This window comes from Cydia amplana, chromosome 16, assembly GCF_948474715.1.
Source record: "Cydia amplana chromosome 16, ilCydAmpl1.1, whole genome shotgun sequence".
NCBI lineage: Eukaryota > Metazoa > Arthropoda > Insecta > Lepidoptera > Tortricidae > Cydia > Cydia amplana.
Window position 1 is genome coordinate 7,223,696 of NC_086084.1, and position 18,241 is coordinate 7,241,936.

An 18,241-nucleotide genomic window follows, 5' to 3' on the forward strand; every position below is an offset into this window, starting at 1 on the left:
TATTGGTATGTATCCGATTATGTTCTGCTACAATTATCGTAGCATATTAGTCAGAGACTGAGTAAGCTGCGCCTCTCCACTCAGCCACCGGTTATAGTCGAGTCGCATCAGCAGACGAGCGAGGTAGATGCCGCAAGGTCAGTCTCGCAGCGATAGCAGAAGCTGCATTAGTTGCTTCACTAGTTTATTGGTTGGTATGTATCCGATTAAGTTCTGCTACAATTATCGTAGCATATTAGTTAGAGACTGAGTAAGCTGCGCCTCCCCACTCAGCCACCGGTTATAGTCGAGTCGCATCAGCAGACGAGCGAGGTAGATGCCGCAAGGTCAGTCTCGCAGCGATAGCAGAAGCTGCATTAGTTGCTTCACTAGTTTATTTGTTGGTATGTATCCGATTAAGTTCTGCTACAATTATTGTAGCATATTAGTTAGAGACTGAGTAAGCTGCGCCTCCCCACTCAGCCACCGGTTGTAGTCGAGTCGCATCAGCAGACGAGCGAGGTAAATGCCGCAAGGTCGGTCTCGCAGCGATAGGAGAAGCTGCATTAGTTGCTTCACTAGTTTATTGAACCTGAAATAATAAACCATTCATATAGCCACATTTTTGACAGCCGCCAAAATGGTGGCGGAGCTGTAAAACTTTAGTCAGTAATTTTAAAACACTTATTTGATTGTTTAATTTAATAAATGCCCTGCAGTTTCAGATAAATTTCATTCCGCAGTCGAAGTTTTCTCATAAGTCTATAAGGTAAACGTACCTCGACATGCTAATGTCCAATAGATGGCACCCTACTGTCACCTCTATTGACCATGACTTAAGTTTCAAGATCCCTTTCTAGCAAAAGCTGTCAAAAAGTGACATTGTAATTGTTTTACAAGTTACAAGCTTTTGAGAAACGGGCCCCAGTACGTTTACCTTACCTATACTTAATACGGGATTCTTAAAAAAGGGGTGTGAGGTTTTTAAAAACTTGGCAATGCGCATCTGAAACACCCTAGAGTTCTAAGCGTCCATGGGATACGGTAACCGATTACTATTAGGTGGTTGGTTATATGCTGTATTACTTGGTATTAAAATAATTATATTCCGCCACTAGCGACCCGCCCCGGCTTCGCACGGGTTAACAAATTATACATAAACCTTCCTCTTGAATCACTCTATCTATTTAAAAAAACCGCATCAAAATCCGTTGCGCAATTTTAAACATCTAAGCATACAGACAGACAGACAGCGGGAAGCGACTTTGTTGTATAATATGTAGTGATAAGCGGATCACATATTACTCATATTAGGTAGGGACTGTACCTCTCAGAATATCCCCTGATGTAATATTCCTCAGATTCTTTATCAGTAACAGTACTGCTCATGCTGCAGAAGGAATGGCACAGTTTGAGCAGCTCCATAATGTTGCAGAAGACAGGGTTGTTGATGGAGTCCGATGACTCTGAGCCGGAATACTCGCTGTTGGTTGACTGTAACAAGTTTAAGTCAACATTTCAAATTCAATATATGTAGGTATAATATGTATTTAAATACGAAAGAATCCTGAAGAAAGGCCAGGTCAAGAGCACCCTAAACCGGCGAGCGTGTATGAGGAATGTTATGAAAGTAAGGCCCTGGTCTCCTATAAACGCCATCGGCCGCTTACAGCGTCTGCGTCACGATGCTTACTATAGAGATGTACTGTTGTGGTCTGTTTTAGACGTCGACGTCAGCGTCTTTTTTGTTCAAAAACGTTGACGCTGACGCCAGACGCCGCGTACAGCATAAAATAGGAGACCAGGGCCTTACGGAAGCGAAAGAGGTATGTCAGGATCGTAGCAAGTGGAAATCCGTGGTCTCTGCCTACCCCTCCGGGAAATAGGCGTGTTTATATGTATGTATGTATGTATAATCTCAAGGAAAGGAAGCTACTGTGTAGTAGCATAGCATTCCGAAAGAACCCTGCAAGAGGTCATATAATTGAGATTGTTAGAGGTAGACCAAGAAAAGTCTGCAACGATTTTGATAGTATACGCAGTGAACATCAAACTTCTATGAAATTATGATTTATCTTAGTCTAACTCTATAAAGCATGAAATATTGCGTACGGCTCCCTCAGCTTCTGAAAGTCGTTGGTTTTGTTTACAGTATCCATAAGTTTGGAGAACAAAGTATCTACCCTTGAATGTGAGTTACTACAAACATATTTGAGTACTACTACAAACATATTTGAGAAACAACTTACAGAAGTAATCGTCAAAAACGACTGGCTAAACCACAGACAAGACATCCTCTAGACTGAGCATAGTAACGCTACCCCCTCTGCCACTCATACGGTAGTTTTACTCCATCTTCGAGTCAATCCCGTGCCGTGATTGGTCCGTGTCTTTGAACGGACCAATCACGGCACGGGATTCGCTCACCTCGCCCCCCCGCACCCCTTATTTTTGGCAGCATCGGTTTCATGAAATAATTGCTCTAAACTCAGTCTAGAGGATTCCTAGTCTATGGGCTAAACTCATGTCGCTTTTCAAAGTCATTGGTCTTCTTGCCATCGATATTTGTACATAGAAGGACGTGTCTGGGTAGAGAAGCCAGGTGGCTTGAATGCGATAATACTGCTAACTTAACCGGTTCGGTGCGGATGGCACGTCAGGCGTATCATCAATGTTTTTTACGTGTGGCGTATGACACGATAGGCCATCATATTCTATGACGTAAGACACGCCTGTCATGTCATGAAATAATTGGTCGCCGCCACAGCCAAAAGTTTTCGAAAGTGGAACACGCAACGGAACGGTTAAGAAACGACTTACAGAAGTAATCGTCAAGAAGGACTGGCTCAACACATCGGCGAGGAATATCGCGTGAGCCTTCCTCAGGTTTTCAGTCGTTGGTCTTGTTGACATCGATGTTTGTAGGACGTGTCTACCTGGCTTGAATGCGAAAATACTACTAACTTAACCGGTTCGGTGCGGATGGCACGTCAGGCGTATCATCAATGTTTTTTACGTGTGGCGTATGACACGATAGGCCATCATATTCTATGACGTAAGGCACGCCTGTCGTGTCATGAAATAATTGGTCGCCGCCAAAGCCAAAAGTTTTCGAAAGTGGAACACGCAACAAAACGGTTAAGAATTATAATAGTCGATTTAGACTCTCGCGCGAGCCACGAGACGAGCCGCGAGCCACGAGACGAGCCGCGAGCCACGAGACGAGCCGCGAGCCGAGCCACGAGACGAGAGTGTAAGCGGTGGGCTCGCGGCTCGTCTTATGGCTCGCAAGCTCGTCGAGCTAATATAATTTAAACACTAACGGCACGGCATAAGGTTTATAACCGAATGACAAGCCGAACGCGAGTGTAAACGGTGGACTCGCGTCTCGTGGCGCGGCTCGCGGCTCGACTCGTGGCTCGCGCGAGTCTAAACCGAGTGTATGAAACGACTTACAGAAGTAATCGTCAAGAAGGACTGGCTCAACACATCGGCGAGGAATGTCGCGTGAGCCTTCCTCAGCTTCTCAAAGTCGTTGGTGTTGGTCACGGCGTCCATGAGTTTTGAGAAGGACGTGTCCAACACGTCGGCTTGCATGTAATGCTGCAGGTTGTTTATTAGGAACATCAGCTTGTTGTGGAGCTGGCACATGGCGAAACTGTGAAAATGAAACCGGATTTTAGAACTATTCTGACGACCGGTCTGGCCTAGTGGGTAGTGACCCTGCCTGTGAAGCCGCGGTCCTGGGTTCGAATCCCAGTAAGGGCATTTATTTGTGTGATGAGCACAGATATTTGTTCCTGAGTCATGGTTGTTTTCTATGTATTTAAGTATTTGTATATTATATCTAGTAGTTGTCTGAGTACCCACAACACAAGCCTTCTTGAGCTTACCGTGGGGCTTAGTCAATTTGTGTAAAAATGTCCATTAATATTTATTTATTTATTCTTTACTCACGTAATGTGACAGTCTGAAGAGCCCAGAGATGCGTCCAGATGTCGTGAATAGATCGCGTAAGGTTTTTTTAAGTGCTGAACTTCGAGGTGGATGCTTATTTCTAATTGTGTCTTCTAACACTAATCTATGTGTTTAATTGACCTAGCAAAGTGAGATTCCAATTTCCAGGGTGTACTTTTTCAGCATGTTCCATGTTTGTAACACGAATATCTTGCGTATTCTTTATCCAATAATAATGAAATTCGACAGTAACGTAGATCATAGATTTTTAAGTTCGAACTTGAAAACTTGGAGGATATAATCAAACGGAGACGCCATGTCTGTAATTTTCTGTACAAAACAGTCTGCCGATTTTTGCGGGGGAGGGGAACGTCAAATGTATGCGTAACGTAAAAAATAGCCATGTCAGATAAACGTCAGTCCATACATTGTGTATGACCGTTGGCCGCCTATTTTCGACAGAGGGGAAAGCCTGTTAATGGCTACTCCATTTAGTTGTATCCTCCAAGCTTGAAAAGGATCGGCCCATGTCCATCCGGTAATGTGTCGCGAGATTCGGGATCAACTACTAGTTTTAGACCTAGTCTCTCCGAAACATGTCGCGCGAGACTAAAAAATAGTTAAACCGATTATAATAGTCAAATTCGATTCGGTTTAATAGAACGTGTAATATCCTTACTTCGAGGACTGCTTATAAGTCTTCCACAACGAATGCAGATCGTGTTGCGTCTTTTTGATCCTCAGCAGCAAACGAAACATGTCGTTGTACCGGGCGAGCACTTCAGGGGTGAATAGCAAGTGTAGAGGCCACTTGAAGTCGTACTTCAGGATTAAGCTGGACCAACCGTCTGCGGCTGCAATAAAAAATATATTTTTTCTCAAAAATGGACGGCAAAGTCGACGTTGCCGGTTAAAAAATAGGTCGCGAAGTGCGTAGTTTATGGTCATTCAAAAAATTAAAAAGTTAAAAACATTGCAGTCTCGATTTCGGGACTGCAATGTCGCATACAAATTCCATTATTTAACGAGTTCCAAACTTTTTAAAACTTTAAATGGCCATATCAAATGAAGGCATAGGTCCCATAAACAGCCAAACAGATGATCAGCACTTATTATTATAAAGCCTATAACAGACTATCGCACCGCACTGCGACTTTGGAGCGTCGCACCCATAAGTGAGAGCGAGAAACAGATATCTCTTTCTCGCTCTCACTTATGGGTGCGACGCTCCAAGGTCGCGGTGCGGTGCGATAGTCTGTTACAGGCTTAATGTTGGTACCGCGACTATTTAGGTGTCTCAAATAGGTTGGCGTATTTTCAGCAGAAAAATACACTTCTTTTTTTTTTAAGGCGGCAAGCAAATTTTTTTAATGGTTGTATTTTTTCTGTGAAAATTAGAACGTTGCTTCTGTAAGTTCTGTAAAATATTTTTATTTCTTGCACCATTTTTGAGAAAAGCACTATATATGACTCGGCTGGAAGGCTACTTGCTGGCTTCGGATTCAATTAAACGGACTCCCAAGGTCGTCCGTTTAAAACGAATCCTCAGCCTGCAAGTAGCTACTTCCGAACCTCGACAATAATGTACTATTTCCTTTGAAAATATACTCACGAACTATCCTTTAAGTAAACATATTGGCTAGGGAATGCTGCATGGCGAGAACCGGACACCGGTTCCGGTGCTGTATAGAAAACCAGTAACGCTAACACATTTTCCAAGATGGCTGCGATTACTCGAGTTCCCCAAATGTCAAAAGGTGTGGACATGAAAAAGGGGCCTTTAATATATATACATACCAAATTTCAGGACTGTTCCAGAGATTTCCAGGTTAGTCCTAATCTCCGATTGTGCTAAGATACATATGTATATCGATTACTGATCACTTCAGGCGCATACATAATGCCGGTGAGTGCTTTTTCTAAGAGAATACAATCGCCCGTATTAGAACCGTATTAGAACAAAAATATTGAAGAGCCATAAAACCATTAATAAATACCTGAATAAGATTCCTCTGTCATCGTCGAGTTTACAGACGTGTTCGGTTTCACATAGGGCAGTTCAAAACTAAACTTTTCAATATCCGCACTGTTGCTTAGAAACACGGACCTTGCTGCCAGTTGAAATGCGTGGTTCATATCTGTAATCAAAATAATAGTTAATAAATTAATTTTTTGCCAAAAATATCATTTTGTCGCTGTCTGTACTTTTTACCACAGGCACTAATACACTCATCGAGACATTTCTAAAAACCCCAAACACAATTAGATTGCGTTGTTTCATCACAGAGTTCCTATGGTCGCCTCCTGTCTCCATCATCAGATCAGCACGATAGTACCATAATATTGCATTGTCACTCGACTTACCTACATATTTATGTATGCAACATTTTCATCTCAATCTGAAATCGAGAAGTGGGTCTTTAGCTACCAAGATATGTCCCACACTAACAGGGAAAGTTAAAATAAAACTTGTATAAATATATAGAATTGATTTGTAGCTGACTAACGAAGTTACTTATTGAAATAGTAATAGTAAATAAATAAATAAATAGTAAAATGACGTCTTCTGCCGGAAAAATGCCGCCCACAAGGATGAGGAGTAGAACAAGTAGAGTCTGTGCGGAAAGAGAAGAGACGTGGAATGTATGGGGCCCAATACAATCCATAACTCTTCTCTTTCGGAACAGACTCTAGTGCGTTTATCTCATCAAACTAACAGAGTTTACCCTATTTTAACTTTTTCAACGCCGTGTCAAACACAAAAGCTGTCACGCTGACGCCACGTCACCGAAGTGTCAAAACTGAAGTTGAACTTTATGTATACGCACGTAGGTCGATGTTGCTCTGTGGTCTGTGACCGATTAATCGGTCTTTGGCGTTGAACCTATGGTGCGGATATATCGGTCATTGGCGTCCAAAAGGTTTTTTTTTTAATCTACTTATTTAAAAGAAGCCTTTATCAGAAAGACATGTCGGCTCCGTTGGGCCTCTATAACAAAGAATTTCAACAAGTGTTACTAAACAAAAACATCAAAAAAACGGTCCAAAAGGTTAAAGGACACATTTACCTCTAGTTCCAGTTCGAGTTGTGGGTTTCTCTAGCATATGCGCAGTGAGTCGTAACAGTTCCAGGAACAGCTCTCCTCTGCCTAACAGGTAGAAATCCTTCATCAGTCGCAGCTCGTGGAACAACTGTGCCTCTTCCACGGCTACTGCCCAAAGGTGCTGAAAACAAGTTCATTTTAAGCCCCGTCTCCATATCGCGCGGCAAATCATCGAACATTGGATACGCGCGCAATGGATACTGGGCTGCCGCGCGAGCCAACTCGATGCGCCCGGTATCCATTGCGCGCAGCTGCCGCGCGAGCCAATGTTCGAAGGTTTGCCGCGCGATATGGAGACGGGCCTTAATAGACATACTTCATACTCGGATTATAGATTTCAAAACCAAGGATCAAATCAGGGAGGAAACTAGACTTCGACTCAATGTAGTTCAATACATGGCCGCCGCACGCGCGTTTGTCGAAGAGCGTCCATTTTGAGGCATCTTGCCGCACGATGGGATAAATAATCTCACCTTAGTAACACACTCCTTGATTTCCCTCACAACATTTCTCAGATTATAGATCTCAAATAATTCAGGATCTTTAAATTTCTGTAATTTCTCATGGAATTCCGCTTCATTATCTTCCCAAATTGTAAACCTATAAAAAAGGAAAACCGTCATGTTTCAATACCCTGGTCCACACGGAGCGAGCGTACGTGCGAGGCAATATCCTCGCCCCACCGCGCGCGGCCGAGGCACGTCTATACTGGCCGTTTAGTGCGCAAATTGCAAAATGTCTGCAGCACTATGTATAATTGAGGTTAACGCCATCTAGCGTTATTTCGTCGCATTACTTGAAACCCCTAAGCACATCACTGTTAGTACTCGAGTTATATTAATACCAGTTAGAGGGAAACTCACTAGAGATTTAAATCAATAAAGAAAAACTCAATGACATTGTAACATTTTTTCGATCAGGTCACGTGTCCGTCTTACGGTCACGTGAAGAAGTTTTCACTTCAAAAAATCGCCCTTTCTATTTCGTTGAATTACCTTCTAGAATCTCCAAACTTCTTTAAAGACAGCATTGGCCAAGTTTTCATTGAAGTACCCTTTTTCATCTTTCGTGGATCAAAACCAAACAAAATGATGGTTTTACCAATAAACAGTATTTCCTGAGCAAGGGAAAGTGGCATGAAATGAGGTATCATTTTAGGATTTAATATGAAGCCACAGTCCAGAGATGCGTCCTGCAACTGAAATTTTAAACAATAAATAAACAATGTAGTAATATAGATAGGTACTAATACAGTACAGCTAGTCTCATATAAATTAAATTAAATACACACAAGATTGAATTGACCAATCAAACTGACACATTTTTATAGCTCACAAATGTGTGTAAAGTTACTTAGTATTAAATAGCACTTGATGGTGATATGATATAGGTTTTACGCCAATGACAGATATATCAGCACCGCAGGTCCAACGCCAAAGACGGATTAATCGGTCACATACCACAGAGCAACATAGACCTACGGGCACATGCATAAAGTTCAATTTCAGTTTTGACACTTCGGTGACGTGGCGTCCGAGTGACAGCTTTTGTGTTTGACACGTCGAAAAGGTTAAAAAGTAAACATTTCCCCTTTGGATATCACTTATGTAGGCCACTACTAAAATCATAGTTTTGTCATAGTATGACATAGTCAGTATATTATATGTATACATATACAAAGGGAAAGTATGTATGTATGTATATACTTTATTGCACATGGAAATAAAAACACGAGAAACATAGTTACAAAGTAAATTAAATACAACAAAGGCGAACTTATCCCTGTATGGGATCTCTTCCAGTTAACCTTTGAGGAAACGAATAAAACAAAACAGAAGTAACGATGAATGACAAACAAAAACAATAGTGTACAATCACTAAAATTAATGAAATGCCAGTTTTGAATACACATTGCTACAAATAATACAGGATGGATTTTCTTTTTGGGTCAGTGAGGGCAGCTACCAGATCCCGTGCTGCTACGAGAAAAAGGTCTTAGAAGACCTTCCCTCGATTTCAAATTAAAGAATATTGGCTTTTACAGATTTTGGAAAAAACATACAGGGTGCGAGAAAAAGGTCATTTTTGACAAACTTTTTTTTGATGCCAATCGATCCCATACCTATTGAGGATCAAAAGCTTGTATGGAAGCAAAAAAAAATTTCCGGCTAGAAAAGCTACAAATCGAGGAAAACTTTTCCCATACAATTTGTATGAAAATGAAAACTTTTATTTTTCACATGCTATTTTTGTATGCCAATCGATTCCATTTCTATCCAGTATCAATAGTTTCCTAGGGGTCAACATACGATAATGTACTAAAAAGCCACTAATGAATAAAAACTTTCTCCATACATTTACTATGGAGAAAATGTGAAATTTTATTCACAATTTTCTACATCGCCCATCAGTCCTACAGCAATGTCTTCATACAGTATTATGGTTCTTAAATGTAACAGGACTGATTGGCCAGATAGAAAACTGTGAATTAAATTTCACGTTTTCTCCATAGTAAATTTATGGAAAAAAAATCTTTAATTTGTGGCTTTTTAGTACATTACCGTAAGTTGACCCCTAGGAAACTACTGATACTGGATAGGAATGGAATCGATTGGCATACAAAAATAGCATGTGAAAAATAAAAGTTTTCATTTTCATACAAATTGTATGGGAAAAGTTTTCCTCGATTTGTGGCTTTTCTAGCCGGAAATTTTTTTTTGCTTCCATACAAGCTTTTGATCCTCAATAGGAATGGGATTGATTGGCATCAAAAAAAAAGTTTGTCAAAAATGACCTTTTTCTCGCACCCTGTATGTTTTTTCCAAAATCTGTAAAAGGCAATCTTCATTAATTTGAAATCGAGGGAAGGTCTTCTAAGACCGTTTTCTCGTAGCAGCACGGGATCTGGTAGCTGCCCTCACTGACCCAAAAAGAAAATCCATTCTGTATATATAAACATAAATAGAAATACTTAAATAAATAAAAATAAAGCGTACATATATAAATATAACCTAAATAAAATAAATAAATAAATACTCAATATATATAATAAATAAATAGATATGAGCTCGAACCAGAAAAGTAAAGGAAATTAAAGAAGTACTAATCGAGGAAAACCGAATTACTTATGTATCGGAAAGCCACAAAAGCCACGGAAAGTAATGATACTTACACTATTCAAAAGAGTCTTATCAGTATTAGTGCTCGATGGAGTGGTGGACAGAAAAGTGTCAGAAGTCTCGTCTCTACTGCATATGATTATAAACTCTTGGTAGGGATCTCTTAGTTCTCCATACAACAGCCAGGTGCAAAGTTGATTCATGAACACATTGTTTATGTATGCAAAAATTCTGAAAGAAATCATTTATAGATAAGTACAGTCATAGAGAAATATAGTAAGACAAGAGTGCTCACTCCATACATCAGTTTTGGTACCAAAAAGACTATTAAAACTATCAGTACTGCTACTTGACAATAGATGTAGCACCAACCGGAAAGTCTTATGCTCAACAACATACGACTTTCCGGTCGGTGCTACATCTATTGTCAAGTAGCAGTACTGATAGTTCTGCTACTTGATGCTAGATGTAGACACTGAAATTAATAGTCTTTTTGGTATCAAAACTGATGTATGGAGTGAGCAATCTATGTATTTTTTCTCTATGGTACACAACAAGGTATGGAGGTCATGTGGTGAAAAGTTTGGATTTTGTGGTCATGTTGAAAAAAAGTTAAAAGCATCAGAACAATTTATCTCAACGGTGGAACCGCTCACTAAGCACCATACAGGGCTGGCTGAGATGCAGGATCAGTGTCGCCATTATACGCGCCACCAACATGTGCATCCGTGGTACACGCCATCGCTTTTAGTCCACTACCAGGTGGCTTGGGTTCGACGACATTGCCACACATCAATTGAAACCCGTTTTCTACACTATATATATGTATTATCTACCCCTTTGCGTATGTATTATGATTGTTATTACTATATTAAATGGTGTTAAAATCAATTTATATACTTACTTAATTATAGCATCATGGACCATTTCATTGCCATTCAATATATACTGATGAGTCAAACTCAAAATCTGGCATCCATTCAGTCTTCTTTCCTTAATAGTGGAGATCAGTCGATTCAAAGTATTGAAGAGGCCCTGGTATTTTTCAACATAACTATAGACAAATGACAACGTGTAGGTATGGTTCTCCATCACTAGTCCTTCCACTTCAAGAAGAGTTTTCTTGTAGGATTGGAGCACCTCAGTGATGCCTTCACTTAATGCTTGAGCGTAAAGACCTGTTGTACGGGAAGAGGCTGCAAAAATAAATGATTCAAACTTGTAATTCTGGTTTGTAAGCCTACATCACCCGGTGAGTCAAACAAGCGTTTTCCCAGAGATAAGACCTAGCTAGATTGATTTTTTGCCCTTGAAAACCCCCATATAGCAAATTTAATCGAAATCGTTAGAGCCGTTTCCGAGATCCCCGAAATATATATAGGTATAAATAAATAAATCAATATACAAGAATTGCTCGTTTAAAGGTATAAGATTAAGAGTAGAGAACTTAGTTTTCAAAAGTGGAGCTATGTAATGCATACCTGAGTGTGATTTTCTACAGTGAAAACTCATGCTATCCACAAAGATTTGAATCCTGTGATGGCTCTTAGCAATTTCGCATATCCTATGGTAGACATCTGAATCTCCTTGATTGGCATAATGCTGATATTTGGCTGTCTGAAGTAATATAAATTAAACATACAGTATTTACATTACTTTATTAGATAATAAATAATAATTATTATAAGGAAGACATGTACCTCCTGTGTTACTTGAGAAGAATCCCACAAAACTAAAAGAGCATCGTGAATCATGTTGGATTTAAAGACTTCAGGAATAGGAAACTTTCTTAATAATTTGAAACTAATAAATATTATTTTTTCTAAGTATATCTAAACTTTAAATTAAATTATTTAACAGTTTTATCCTTTATTTATCTGAGGTTAGGTTGAGTTGACAACACGGCTTGACAGTTTGTTGTTGACTAAAAGTGAGGCACACAGATCGTACAAATACTATCGTGTATATAGACTGAATTTTGAACAATCGATTGACCGCAACCGATTTGATACCGGCCAACACTTTTATGATTAAAAATTTACATCAATCACTCAATTCATTTACCTGAATGCCTGAATGAATGAAAAGATTGAAAAGAACAAAATCAGCGTGCAGCGACCTGCGCCCGCGCCGCCCTACCGCAACCGCTTGCTATCCCATCCCACTACCTGGATTTGTACTTTGGGGTTATTTTATAACAGAAATTAAGTATTTTTATTGACTCTAAATGTTTGTTCAATAATATCCGTAAGATGGCCGAGGTTTGTAGGCTCGGCAGTTATAATTCACAAAGAAAAACTATTAACGATCAAGAAGAAAATGTTTGTTTATTAAATGTTTTGTGTGTGTTTATATCGTTGGTAACCATACTTGCCGATTTGACTACAGGTGCGTAGATAACACTTGTTCATGAACAGTTCTTAAATTAAATCGGTTATGTATAATACTGATTATAAAATGGAATTTTATTTTCAGATGTATTAGTTTTCGTTGAATATTGCAAAAGTGGATATCCGTACTGGGCACTGACGACTTTAATTTTTATTGTTGCGCCTAATATTATGATAAACGTTTTTTCATTGAGATGGTTTGTCATTGATCAAAAATCCGGGATAAGACATTGGATCAGTCATGGATTTCTAGTGGGATTGTTAGAAAGGTAAATAAGCAATAATAAAAATATTTTAAACGATAATTGAATAGGTACAATGTCTTACAAGTTTTATGTTTCAGGTACATTATTTTCATGCACAAAGTGTTTGAATGCAAAAATGTGGAGTCAATAAAAGCACTAAAGCTATTTACTCAAATAAATGATCTCAATTTATTGCATTTCTTATACGTTTTTATCGGAACTATTCCACAAATTATTTTACAAGTTTACGGAATTGTTACATTAAATGAAAACTATCATACAAAAGGTAAACATTTTATGTGTTAAATGGTTATCGTGAATTGAAAATATGTTATGTAATTAAAACGTAATTTTTGACTTTTCAGCATTTGCTCTTTGTGCTTCGATTGCATCAGTAGTATGGGGATGCGCTAATTACATTTACGGCCTTTCATGGTTTGGCAGTGAAAAATTCCAATGGTGTGCATTTTTACTGAAACTTGTTTGGCATTTTGGAATGCTTATTAGTCGGATTGCCGGTATTATATTATTTACCATTGTCTTTGGTATATGGACATTAGTGCCTTTAGGTATGTTTTATTCTAATACTTTATTTTATGGATTTATAGCTTAATATAGGTACTACCAAGTTCGGATTTAACTAATATAACCATTCTTAATTTTTAGGCCTTCACTGGTCTGCTATGACCTTTTGGATTGTAACACAAAAAACTACGTTTTGTCCCAATAAACTAGAGGAAACATTCTATAATGTCATAATGGGGCTCGTATATTGCTTCTGTTATATTAATTTACGAGAGGGGCATACGAGATATCGCTTGATGATGTTCTACACCTTAATGGTGACACAAAACTTCGGAAGTTTATTTTTGTATGTGTTGATATCTGACTCGGAAAGGCAAAAGAAACCCTGGTCTATTGCAACTTCTACGTGTGTGATTTCGGGTACTATAATAGGTAAGACAAAATTGTACATAACTTTTTTGGAGAAACAAAAAACTCAGTTACATCTTGTTGCAAGTTTTAGAATATCATTTTTAATAAACCAAAATTGTATTGTAAGAAGTAGTTAAATTGTAAGAGAAATGTAATAAATTCAGTAGTTTTTACGGACGAAAAAAATATAATAAATCATCTTGAAAAATCTTTATCATACAACTATGCGCAGAACCTACACGCGTTAAACAAAGTTTTTTTTAATAATTAAACTGTTTTTGTTTTCAGGCATGTGCGCTATGATATTCTATTATAGGTATTTTCATTCTAAGGGACCTATACCATGGAAAAACGACAGCAATGATATTGAGTTAAATAATAAAGTCACAACAGCTATAGAAAATAAAAGAAATAACAAAAAAAGTTTAAATTACGTTAGGTCCTTCAAAAGCTCTCAAAAGATAAAAGTTATTGAAGAAACTGCTGAGAGGTACAAACATCTATACTTTTTTCTATTCTAACTAAAAAATATGTTATTTTCTGCTAATGCACAGACTAAAGAAGTTTTCTCTCTTTCTCTTAAGGGAGTGGGAGATAGGTGATTATGACTGGTATTTGTATCTTAATAAGAATTTTCCATTTTTCAGGAAGAATTGCGCTCAAGTACAACCAAGCGACATTGACAATGCTGACAAAAAGTTCCTACTAGACCATTGGATTGCTAGGTCCGGAACCCCAACCTTTACGTCAGCTCCAGTTGGTGATAATAGCATAGATGTTTCTAGCGTAGAATTTCATACAGTGGAAAACACTCCTCAAACAGTTAGCAAAGATGACAATAACTTATACGAAAGGGGTAGGGTAAAAACTCTAGTTAAAAAAGGCAAAGGAGCTCAAGTGTTGGATCCAACCGAGTTGACGTCAAAGATATCTGCGTTTGAAAATATAGAAAGCTCTATAGATATTATCACTGCAAGTAATCTTAATTTACAAAAACGTCGTGGAATTTGTTCATCCGATGAATTAAGAGATGATTTGACAAATACTAATTTGGACGTTTGTGAAATGGTTAATGGAGATTTTATAAAAAACTCTAAACCAGAACATGGGTCTGAATTTAGTCACGATACTGATGGTTCTAATAAGAAGACATCCTCTGATTCAATAGACATGGATTTGGATTTAAGTTTCAGTGATATTAATAGTTCAGACATAAACACTTTTAACGAAAATATTGTTCAAAAGTTGTGCTTAAGTGCTTTGAGGAATATAAAGGTTGGCAACCAAGATGCTGATATTGAAAATATACAAAGGATTGCTTTAGATATTTTAAAAGAAATGTACACCCGAAAAGGTAAAAACAAGAAAGTTATGAGCAGTGAGTCATTCCCTTCGAAACAACGTGATTTAGATACACCAACTGAAATATTGTCCGTCCATGATTATGAAAATATATGTGCCGTGAACATAGCACGTGAAGCGTGGGGCCTAAGATCTTGGAATGGATATTCGGATATAGAAAATTGGCTTCACGACGGCAGTGTATTTAGAGATAGAAGACGTGATACATTGACTTCTGGAAGTTCCGAAATCAGTAGTTGTATATCTCAAGATTTAAAAACAGCAATTTTAGCGGCGCCACCTTTCCCGAAAAAAGCTCCTACCTACTCCAATGTCTTCGTCAAGTTTGACCCAAGTAACCAAGAAGAGTACGTTGATTCGATCATTTGCCAAACTAACGATGACACTTTTCTTGCCAAACCATGTATGGTTGATACTGGAAAAGATTATTTAGAACCAATTTTGGAAGAGTTAGATGATTTAGGTGATTTAGATCCATCAAGTAAAAAGAGGCTTAATTCAGAAAGTTCCTTAGTAGCGACTATAGATGAAATACGAAAAGCGACAATTGCCAATTCGCCAAGAAATCTATATCACAATCGGAAAGATCTACATTGGTACTCTCCTGAAGAGGATGACTCTTGTAAAATGGAATGTAATCTTAAAAAAGCGTTGTGGAAAGAACCATCAAAGTTTGATTCAAGTAACATAATGGAATCTCTACCAGAAAAAGAAAATATTCTTAATGTTTTTCATGAATCCAAATTTGATTTACATAAAAAAGGATTAAATTGTACCATGACATCATCGTCTGATACTTCTTCTCTGGAACATACTGTTAATGGTCGGAAAAATGCTAGAATTCGGCAAAAGACAAATGTGAGCAATCTTAAAACACAGTACAAAAGAAATTCTATAAAACCTGATCAAACTCTTCAAGATTTGTCAAATAAGGACATTGACTTGCTATGGCAACTGGTTACAGATAATTCCATGCCACTTAGTTCTACGGAAGACCTAGCTTCGGGAAGATTAACATCTTCATTACAATCACTAATACAAAAAGACACATCCACATCAAATGTAGAATTACCGCCTTCTAAAATGATGAACATGAAAAAAAACTTAAGAAGTAAACCCAGACGTAAATTTTCTATTCTTAGAGAAAAGTTTGAACCAAAATTAAACATACATTCAGACGAAGAATCTTTATTTCATTCTTCAGAAAAAATATCTGCATCAGCCGAGTCAGTTGTAGTAAGAAATAGACTTGATATTAGCAACGAAAACATCGAAAGTAAACCAGAAGATAAAAAAAATAATGTAGTATCTACTGAAGCTAATAATTCAGAACCATTTAGATCTGATTTGATAATGTCGAGAACTATGAAGGAAAAAAGATCTTTGTTTATGAAGCAAGTGCTGAACCCTCCTAAATTTAATACAAAATTAAAACATAAGGTTTAATCTAGCGAAATGCATTTAAGCAAATTTTACATTAAAAGTTCTTGTAAATATTTTAGTATTATTCGGTGCAACAACAGATTGAAGTCATTTATAACACAGATCTCATCTTTGATGTAGTCAATCTATTTGAATTGCATTTGTCAATTAAATTTAATTATAAGCCTGCTTCAGACTTAGTGTGCGTAACTAGAAGGCGATGATAGTAAAATAACCGCCTTGTCGCAGAAAAAATAATGACCCAAGTCAGGGAAAATAATTAACGTGATATCGAAGTACTTAGGTATAAATAATTTACAGGTCCCCTCGGTTCCACACATACTTTCGAAAGCTTCACGCACTAAAATGTGGGCCGGGCTTCTATTTAATAAATAAGATTGTCATATTTTCAGTGCGCTGTTCCTGTATTAGATTAAAACCGCTCACATGCGAGCTTAACTCGAGGATAATTGGCCTATTTGCATTTATATCCACCTGTTAGACCTTAGTAGTAGCGAATGGGACTAAAAGCTTCATCTTTTCTCTCACTAAACGAATGGTTACTAATCCCAGTACCCAGTGCCGGCCCGAGCCCTTGATCAGGGTAGAGCGAAATCGGGTTTTGGCGCCCTTCGTTGAAGTTTTCAAGCGTATTTTCCACCCCCCTCCCCCCTCCTCCCCACGCTCGCGTCTTTTAAAACTTTTTTTTTCTCATTTGCCATTTTGGCGCCCCCCTTGCCATCCGGCGCCTAGAGCGACCGCTCCACTCGCTCTACCCTAGATCCGGCCCTGCCAGTACCACGTACTTTTTTAATGGAAAGAAGCCGTATTTTATTTCTGTATAACTGGTCAGCGCACATTAATTATGCCTCATATAGGTAGAGTATATAGTAGCGTGGTCTTATTTCGTCGAATTTAAATTTCTCTACGGGACCACCGTAGTAGCCTCTGCCACTAAAAAAATAAATAGTGTGTGTAATAATTATTTATAAGTGATTCAAAAAGACAACATTTACAACTGTGATTTGAGTGCTTTCTTTTAAAACTTCAGCCAGTATTACTTTTTTACTCATGAATAATGTACGTAATGATTTTTTTTATTACATTTTAATACTGAAACAAGTAGTTTTATTGTCTTGGTATATCCCCAGCCCACTTTCTGTTTCCACCTATCCTCCAATTTTGCTACACAACATGACTGATAGGTACCGACAAAATTTTTGAACATGTGACCTTGCCTTTAAGTTCGTTTAATCCTATCATTATTTGCGCGGCAGAAATGGAAATACAGTACAACAGTGTTCAAGAAGTTTGCCGGCACCTATAATAATATATCGGAACAGTTATTTTAAGGAAATATTAATATTAATTATTAAGGAAAAGAATAAAACTTCCGAGAAGATCTATAGTATAAAATGTGAAATATAAGATTTATTCAAAAGAAACATTTTATTTTGTTGGATTTGGATAGCGTTATTTCATAACGCTTTAAATGCTAACAATAATAAATAATTATTTTAATCGATGACACTAGCAGCCAATATCACATGATCTTAATACCTATTCGATGAAACAACCATTACCAATAATCTTACATGACCTTAAGAATGTAATCTAATATAGACTGTTTCACTTGATCTCTATCTGACCTAATGTGCATTAAAGTATGTAAATTCAATGTTGTTTTATTAAATTCTAATAGCATATATATTTTATTAAAATAGTCA

General features: G+C 37.8%; 2 protein-coding genes across 2 annotated transcripts; one reads left to right on the forward strand and one right to left on the reverse strand.

The window, feature by feature from the left end:
- Positions 1-400: 400 nt before the first annotated feature.
- LOC134655516 (gamma-tubulin complex component 4) lies at positions 401-12,027 on the reverse strand. The gene is made up of 12 exons (XM_063510984.1): positions 11,860-12,027; positions 11,641-11,776; positions 11,064-11,355; positions 10,213-10,390; positions 8,036-8,238; positions 7,514-7,640; positions 7,005-7,161; positions 5,934-6,074; positions 4,616-4,790; positions 3,436-3,637; positions 1,307-1,473; positions 401-571 (listed from the first exon to the last, which is right to left on the reverse strand). The coding sequence occupies exons 1-12, from the start codon at positions 11,911-11,913 to the stop codon at positions 412-414; spliced, it is 1,992 nt and encodes a 663-aa protein (XP_063367054.1). The 5' UTR covers positions 11,914-12,027; the 3' UTR covers positions 401-411.
- Positions 12,028-12,314: 287 nt separating this feature from the next.
- LOC134655517 (uncharacterized) lies at positions 12,315-16,764 on the forward strand. The gene is made up of 7 exons (XM_063510985.1): positions 12,315-12,547; positions 12,635-12,818; positions 12,893-13,080; positions 13,160-13,363; positions 13,461-13,751; positions 14,019-14,220; positions 14,378-16,764. Exons 1-7 carry the CDS (start codon positions 12,412-12,414, stop codon positions 16,536-16,538), a joined length of 3,366 nt encoding a protein of 1,121 aa, XP_063367055.1. The 5' UTR covers positions 12,315-12,411; the 3' UTR covers positions 16,539-16,764.
- Positions 16,765-18,241: the final 1,477 nt, after the last annotated feature.